The sequence below is a fragment of the Delphinapterus leucas genome, chromosome 3 (genome assembly GCF_059928025.1).
Source record: "Delphinapterus leucas isolate spDelLeu-1000000601 "Yukka" chromosome 3, BTC_Dleu_Yukka2, whole genome shotgun sequence".
Lineage (NCBI taxonomy): Eukaryota > Metazoa > Chordata > Mammalia > Artiodactyla > Monodontidae > Delphinapterus > Delphinapterus leucas.
This window is the reverse complement of record NC_143131.1, coordinates 156913700-156922284: the sequence shown is the minus strand read 5'-3', so window position 1 is coordinate 156922284 and position 8585 is coordinate 156913700. Positions and strand designations below refer to the sequence as shown.

The 8585-nt window shown below is 39.1% G+C and overlaps 1 protein-coding gene across 3 annotated transcripts in view; it reads left to right on the top strand.

Moving 5' to 3' along the window:
- LOC111169844 (BRCA1-A complex subunit RAP80) overlaps positions 1-7294 on the top strand; it is a 137318-nt gene extending 130024 nt beyond the window's left edge. For 2 of the 3 annotated variants that reach the window (XM_089909722.1, XM_089909721.1), the window contains exons 11-15: positions 1316-1400; positions 3507-3678; positions 5068-5131; positions 6260-6302; positions 6822-7294. In XM_089909722.1, the coding sequence (XP_089765848.1) occupies positions 1316-1400; positions 3507-3678; positions 5068-5131; positions 6260-6302; positions 6822-7032 (575 nt within the window). In that variant the 3' untranslated portion in view covers positions 7033-7294. The remainder of the gene's footprint in view (positions 1-1315; positions 1401-3506; positions 3679-5067; positions 5132-6259; positions 6303-6821) is intronic. The other variant, XM_089909724.1, reaches the window with a different exon arrangement.
- The last annotated feature ends 1291 nt before the right edge of the window (positions 7295-8585 follow it).

Genomic DNA, 8585 nt, shown 5'->3' with positions numbered 1-8585 from the left:
ACATTTTAGTGGGTCAGCCAACTGAGTAAAACCAAGATTGTAATGTAGCTTGTTAAGTGTTCAAAGAGCTGACTTGTGGAAAAGGGGGTAAACTTATTCATACAGCCTCCAGTAAATGCAGATTAAGCCAGAATTGTTGTGTAGCGGTAGAATGGGCTTACCTAGGAGGAAGTGAATTCTCCTCAGTGAATGGATATAGTTGAGACTGTTTAATCACTTGTCAGGGTTGCTTATAGAGGCATTTATATGAGTGGGAGGTTGGACTAGAAGGATAGGTAAACTATGGCCAGCCAGGAGTCAAATGTAGTTAGACATCTGATTTTATAAAGTTTTATTGGAACATACCACACCCAGTTATTTATAATGTTGCCTATGGCTGCCTTCCTGCTATAATGCAGAGTTGAGTAGTTATGACAGTTAAGGCGATGTGACATATCGCCTTCCAAGCCTAAAATATTTACTGCCTGGTCCTGTACAGAAAAATTTTGCTAACCCCTGGTCTAGGTAAATGCTTCACAACCTAAATTATTTTGTGAACTGATAAGCTTTCTAAATTCTCTGTCATGGGGATGTCAAGTGTCAGGAGGGACAAAGGCAATATTTGAAGTGAGATGGTCACAGTTCTTCTTGTTAACTCCAAGGAATGAAGACTGGAAAACAGTTGGTTAATTAACTTCCAAGACCCTTTAAGAGAGTATGATTTGATAAACAGACACCTTTTGCTATGAGAAAAGTATTTGTATGCCACTTGGACTAAAGTTGTCTATACCCACTAGAATTAGGAGGTGGTCCTATTGTAGTGGAAAAGACTGGTTGTGTTAACTGTTCTGAGCTCTCATTTTCTCACTTGTAAATGGAACACTTTTCAGTTTTGTAAAGATTGGAGCTAATGTAGGCACTCAGATTTAGCTGTCATTGCTATATATCATAAAGCATCTTATTGGAGTATATGTGTCACAAAGACAGAGTTTTCAATGGTAAAGTATAAATCCTTCCCCCTAGTGCTGCAAGTTAGGATAGTACACAAAAACCTTTCTTGGTGTGGACTAGATCTTTAGATCTAATGGCAAGTAGAGGAAAAATAGATCTCATTAGCAAATATGGGAATATCTTGCTGCTGGCAGTTTCAGTCCATATTATGCAAGTAATATTCTCTGTACTAGAAAGGCAGAGGTTTCCCAGTCAGTCACCTCTCCCAGTGGAATAGGATTTTAAACTTTTCTTCTTCAGGTACATTTTGTCTTTTATATTTAGAGTCTACTGCCAACTAACAGTTTTTCTTTTTTGTTTTGTTTCTTTTTGTTGTTGTTGAAAGTGTTGACTCGGAGACAAAAAGAGACTAAGAGAAAGAGCAAGAGTGACAGTGGGACAGCTGCTCAGATTTCCCTAGACATTGACAAGTACGTATACTGTGTTTACGGAGCTCTTGCTTATTAACACATACCATCACTTAGACCGAATAAGAGACCAATTTCTCTCTTACCCTGGGTTTCTTCGACCTGGCAATCACTTTGTTGCTTTAATGCCTGTATTTCTTTTTCATATTCCCAGTTTATGTCAGCATAAGTGGGTGGCCTCTGTATCCCTTTTTGTTACTCTGAAAAGACCCTGCCACCCACTCCACTTCCACATTGCTCTTAGCTTTCTGTTTTCTTTGAATTTGCATATTGGTGTTTGGTGCTTTGGGGAAGCAGTGTGCTATTTTGCAATGTAATGGTACAGAAGTTGAGTTGCAAGAAGTTGGGCAATATTGAGGACTTCCTTGGGTTGTGGGTTGCAGCTTGACTAAGAAAGCACATTCATTACAAAGGGAGGCAGGGGCAAGGGGTGGGTCAGGTATAAATGCTGCCTCCTGAAAGTAAAGACATCACCAACAATACATTAGAGCAGTTAGTCATTAGAAACATTTATCTTTGAAACACAGATCTTATCTTAGATCCTAAATTTCATGGCTGCCTTCCCTAATTGAGTTGAGCAGAGCTCCACTTGCTTCTTTTGGAATCCTTCTGTCATGCAGTCATTTTTCTAGGACTGTATTCATCACACTATTGCAGTAATTTTTTTCCTTTCGTTTTTGACATTTCTGTCTCCGTGGCTAGTCTGTGAGTTACTTGAAGGCAGATACTTGTCTTCATTCATGTTTATATCCCCGGCATCTAATAAAATGTGTGTGAGACAGCAATAACAATAATACGTGTTTGTTGAGCTCTTAATATTATGTGCCAGCCGCTGTGCTGGGTGGTTTATTTACTTTGTAACTATCACAATAGCTGATAAGGTAGTATTCTTTCTTTTTTAGAAATAGATATAGAAACTGAAGAGAAATTATACGTAACTGGTTAAGATCATGTGGCCAGAACTGGCAAAGTCTACCTGACTCAAAAACTTATGCTTCTTTTACAGTGCTGCTGTCTCTCATGTAGTAGGGGGTTAATAAATGCTTTTTACATTAAATAATAAACCTTGAAAGGTACACTAGTGTAGCTTTTCTCATAAGTCAGAGTTTTACTTGTATTCTCTCTAATGATTAATTACTTGAGAGACTTATTTCTCCTATTTTAAAGACCCTCCCAGAGAAATTTTTCCTTAAAGGCAATCTAAATCTTTCTGTAGTAACCGAATAGCAACGGCCAGAAGTAGAAGCTTTGGAAAGTTTTCTTTAGTTTCTTAAAACTAAGATGATTTTATGAGTCAGGCAGACCTGGCTTCTGACAGTTATTAGCTATAGGACTTCGAGGAGAATAGTACCTTCCTAATAGGGCCCACCAATTAATTGAGAAATTGTGTTTAAAGGGCCTTGTACCAGTTCTCACCACAGAGAAAATACTTCATAAATGTTCATTTTCTTCCTTTGTCTCCAGTGATTCCATTTTTACTGATGCCTAATAAACCTTACCTCAGGGACACAATTTCCTCTCTTTCCACAAACTCTACGATTATAAAAAGATAAAAATAACTGTATATATGAAGTTGTGCAAAAGCCTCTGGCAGAACCACATGGTTTTAGTAACTTCCTAGTGGATGTTGCAGGTTGTAGAATTAAGGAAGTCAGCATATAGACGGACTTGATATACTAATCAGACAAGTTCATCTACCGTGGTAAAAATGTCATTTTGATCTAACGCTCTTGGTGTTCCCTTTTCTGTCTAAATTTTAACTTCCCTTTGAAGGAAACGATTACACTTAATTTGAGAAGAGTTTGACTGAAGTCTGGAGAGCAATTAGCATTGTTTGAGATAGTTAGAAGAGCTGATTTCATTATCATCCCACTGCCACAACAGCAGGGTAAGAGAAACAGCCAGGGAAAACCACTAATCACTCAGTCCTTTTGATTGGCATTGGGTTAGTTTTATTGGCAATCCTGCTGAGCGAATCTGCTTTGGTTGACATGTCTTCTTCACGGAATAACTTTAAGACATAAAAACACAATTTGAGACGTATCTAGGAGCACAGAGGCAAAAGCAAATCTTAAAACTGCCTTTTCTCTCTTTCTTCTGATTGGCTAGGAATGAGAAGTGTTATCTCTGTAAATCCCTAGTCCCATTCAGAGAGTATCAGTGTCATGTAGAGTCCTGTCTCCAGCTTGCAAGAGGTGACCAAGGAGATGGGCCTGAAGAGGGTGATAGAGTATGCTCAGCTGTGGAGGGGAAGCGTCCACAACGGCTGAGGAACCCAAAGGTATGTGTGGAGTGTTTTAGGAAAGGTTACCTAACCCTCCACAGTTCTGTTCTGGGCTTTTTTCCTCCCTCCTTCCTTCTTCTTCTGTTTATCTTGAAATAGGATTTGTGCTTTTTAAAATTATTTTTTCTTTTAATTAAAAAGTAATATATACTCATTGTAGAAAATATGGGAAGTTCAAAAAAAAGTATGAAGAATAGCGAAATTATCATCCATAAGTTAGTTACTCAAAGATGACATCTTCTAGTATTTTGGCCTATTTTTTTCTAGTCTTTTTTAATGCATGTTAATGTAATTGACACCATATTATATATGTACATATACATATATGTGTACATACGTATACTTGTATGTGCATATGTATATATACACTTACAATTGTAACATAAACACCTTCCTGGGTTTATTTTTAAACTGTTTTTTAAATTACTCTTAATGTTTGTATCACACAGTCAATTAACCGTTCTCATATTATTGGACATTCAGATTGTTTTCCAGTTTTTCTGTATTATAACGCTGTGTTTAAAACATTAAATCAGTCTTTGTACCACTGATTATTTCCTTAGAATAGATTTCCTGAAGTGGAGCTCTTAGGGCAATGGGTATAAACATTAAAATCTCTTGAAACATACTGCCAGATTACTTTCCAGAAAGTATATCCAGTTGTATACCCACTGCCAGGAACATACAGTCAACTCTGTTGAACACCTCATGTGCCTAGCCTTATTAGGAAACTGTAGGATGTGGTCCTGGTCACTGGGAAGTTGTGCTTTCTGGGCTTTGTGATTAGAGATCAGGAAGAGCAAGTCTTGGCTTAGAGATCAAAGATAAAGCAGCAGCTCCATGTCCAAGGCTTACTGACATAGCAGTCACTGAACACTAAGATGGAGAAGCCATTATCTGTCATGATGAAAAAAATATATGAAGAAAAGTATGAAGAATCAGGGGAAATTATCTTTTCCTTATATGAATGGGGTGATGTTTAGGTGGTAATTTGGAGTTAGGGCTTACGGGTATGTGCTTATACCATAGAGCTAGTTTTTTCTCTGTCATCGCTGCCTCTAGAAGCTAATTTGAAACTGTTATTTTCTATTTTAAATCTCTCCAAATCTATCATAGGTCAAAGGTTACTGTTCTCTAATATGATCTTGGTGGAATGATTTGCCTTGACTCTGGTATCCATTCTTAGATATATTCTTGGCATAAAGACGTATTCTTTTAATCATATTTGCTTTTTTACTGTGTACCCTCGTTTATTAGAAAGCAAAAGACTTTCCTACAGCTGTACCCCTACACCTCTTCTCTCCTGGAGATAGGTGTGATCTGGGCTAAGGAAGTTGTATTTTAGACTCTCTGTGTAACCCTTTCATCTATTTTTCTCTGTCACAGGAAAAAGGCTTCAGTGAAGGCCGACTCCTTAGTCTCTTGGAACAGTCTGAGTACAAGACTACAGGTGAGGATCCCAGGACCAGTTTTCTGAGCTTCTGTCTGAGGCCTTCTAGTAAAAATAGCCACTATCAACTCCCCTGACTTTTTGCTAGAGTTATGTGGTTGCACATTTGACCCAGTCAGCCAGCCTTTGAGACTTGGTCTAGGTCATCTCTCCCTAAAGAAGATGAAATACTCTGTCTTATTTATCATGTGTTTTGTTTCAGCCTCTATAAAGCTTGAACTTTCTACTTGCCTTTTGAACTGGGGAAAAAACATTTCCAAATCAGAGCGGAATGTGGTACAAGCCCTAAGTACCTCCTAAAGGAATAGGCATTGAAAACTAGTCATTACTGTCATCTCCTAATGTTTTGTGCATCATTCATGTTACCTTTAGCATAGTGTCTCAACCTCTGTTCCTGAGGGACTGTAGGAAGTAATTCTGTCTCTGTGCCTAATATTTAAGCAGGAGTAGAGTGGATTGTTTAAGAGCATTGCATAGAGTTAGTAATACCAACTTCATAGATTGAAAGGATTATATCTAGTAAAGCTCCACACATATTCCCTGACGTAAGTAGGTTCTTGATAAATGTTAGCTGCCATTATTACTGTTGTTGTTGTTAATAGTTGCTATTGTTAAAATTTACTAGATGTAGGTGGAAGAGGAACTTTTGCTTAGGTCTGGTGAGATTTGCTTCCCATCTAGTTCTAATAGTTCATTCCCAACAAGCAAATCTGTTGTGCCTTCTGATGACTATAAAAAGGCAGCCTCTCTGAGCCCCATAGCCTGCTGCCTTTAGGTCAGCAGGCTGTGAATCTCTTCAGGTAGCAGATTTCCCTTGGCAACTCCTTGTTCCTCAAGTCCAGATTTGAAGCAGATTTCCCTTGGCAACTCCTTGTTCCTCAAGTCCAGATTTGAAGTAGATTTATTCAGTGGTTATTCATTCAAAAGTGTTTACCTCTGTACTTTTGCAGGTAAGCATTTGCAGGATGCTAATGCTCACATTCCATTGGTCTGGGGATTGGGGATCTGAGCTACCTGGATAAGCCTGATGAAGAGCAGTGCCCAGAACATAGGAAGCACACGATCAGTGAAAAGTGTTATGATTACAACACCACTAACAACATTATTACTTTTTCTGTCCTATCACAGATGCAGAGATAAAGACCAAGTTTTCAGAAACAGGAACCTTCAGGTGAATTGGGGTGTGCATTGAAGTGTGGCTGACAGCAGTTCTAGAAAAGTACAGCCCTGGTCCTATGTTCTGTGTATAGTGTGATATTCAAACTGTTGAAGTAGAAAACTGTGGAACTGTGTGACTGCTCTCTGTATAACTCTGTGCCTGCCATATATCTGGGCTGAGAATTGGATAACTACCTCCAGTTCATTCATGGTGTCAGAACAAGCAGAGGAAAAGCTGTCTTACTCCTCTTTGCCTCTCTATCCCCACCCAACCCTTGTCTTCTGACTTAAAATTCAAGCAGCTTGGGAATTTGGGTCTGAATCCTCATTTCTTTACTGCCCAACTGTGTGGCTTTGGGTATATGATTTACCCAGTGTCCTCATCTGTGAAAGGGAAATGATAGTACTTATCTGATTGGATTATTCCAAAGATTACATGAACTAATAGAATATGTAAATACCCCTGGTACACATACTTAGTGCTTATTAGTAGGTGTATATTGAATTCTGATTTTTTTCTCCTTCTCTCTAGGGTGACTTCACCAGGGGTAGAAGAGGCAGGTTGCAGCAGAGAGATGCAGAGTTCCCCTGCACATCTCGACTTAAATGAGTCTCCCATCAAGTCTTTTGTTTCTATTTCAGAAACCACAGATTGCTTAGTGGACTTTAAAAAGCAGCTTACTGTCCGGTCAAGTAGCCGGACGCGGACCAAAGCAGGCAGAGGAAGAAGGAGGAAATCCTGAATTTCTAGGGTCTAAAGGTTGACAAAACCATTAGCAATAGGGGTGGGCCATGTTCATTAAGCCTTAGTGGTCTCCAGTTCATTGTTATGCAAGTTTTGGCCCTGCAGTTTCTACCACCAGCACCCACTCAGTGTTCTGGTTTTTATGTTTTCTATAAGCTATACAGACAACTGTGTGTAGTATTCTGTTTTATAACAGTCTGTTTGAATTCACTTATGGTTAAAAAGAAAATTTAAATATATTTATCTATGTTTGTATGAAATTTTATTTCAATAAGATGGAGATTTTCCTTTTTTTCTCTGGGCTTAGGGGAGGGATATTTTAATTATGGAGCTAGTTCTCAGACTCATAAATTGCATGTTTCGGAATGAATTCCATTACTGGTCTCTGACATACTGCCTATATTCACAAAATGTGTAGTGCACAGTTCTGAACACTGTGTGGTTACTCTTGACTTTCTGTGACATAATTCTGGAAGATGCCAGGGCATTGAATTCTACTTCTGTTCTGCTGTCCTTAACATTCAGTGACTTGTCATCTCATCTTGCTGCCTCACCCAGTTAAGAATTCTCAGCCAGAGCATAGGACCTTTGAGGGATATGTCTGACAATTCTTGCCAGGAGTTTGTAAGTGAACTCTAAGTTATTAGTTCCTATACAATTACTTTTTCTTCCTAGATTAACCAGTGGGGATGCCTTGCATATTCACCTGCTAAAACTGAGATTGGTTCTCTTGCCATCAGAGGTCAGAGCAGCAACAGGAAATAACTTCTATTTCAGTTCATTAGTAGAGGAGTGCACATTCTCAACCACATTACCCAGGACCTTCCAGTGAAGAGCAGAGATGTGGTCTATCCTCAGTGCACAGGCAGACTCCAAAGATGAGAGGATGTTGAATGGCAGAAGCAACTGCCTGAGGGAGATGACCAAACAAGGATGTTGAGAAAGCTAGCTTTGGCCCAAGTTGATTTGAAGGTGTAGTGGGAGATGGTATGAGGTGGCTGCCGACCAGGAAAGGATCCTGGGACAAGATAAACAGGGCACTACTCACACTTTCCTAACTTCTGACTTACCAAGTCCAAAAGTTTCTTTTCCTTTATTTTAAAACAAACATGAAGTGTGTGTTAGACTGAGGAGTTCAGAGATAGCTAGATGTAAGGCACAGCACAGGCCTTTAATGCATTGTTTCCTGCCTAGCTGCCGTTGCACACAAGCTCTTTGAGTTAGAAGAAGGCAGGATGGCAGGCTCACCATGTCTTGGTGTTGGATGGCACTGACATTGTGGCCAGCATCACATTAATATTGCTGTTATTTTTTGAGCAATTGCTATGGTTCAGGCAATGTGTGTACCTTCATTTATTCCTCACAGCAACCTTATGAGGTAGGTATTATCCTCCCCAATTTTCAGATGAGGAAACAAAGGTTCAGAGTAACAAAACCACTTTTTGTCCATGGAAGTGAGACCACAGTGCCCTGCCTCATCAGTCCTAATGAAAATGCTGTATTTTGACTCTAGTACTGATTATTTTCCTGTTTTCCTTCTGAGAAATAATT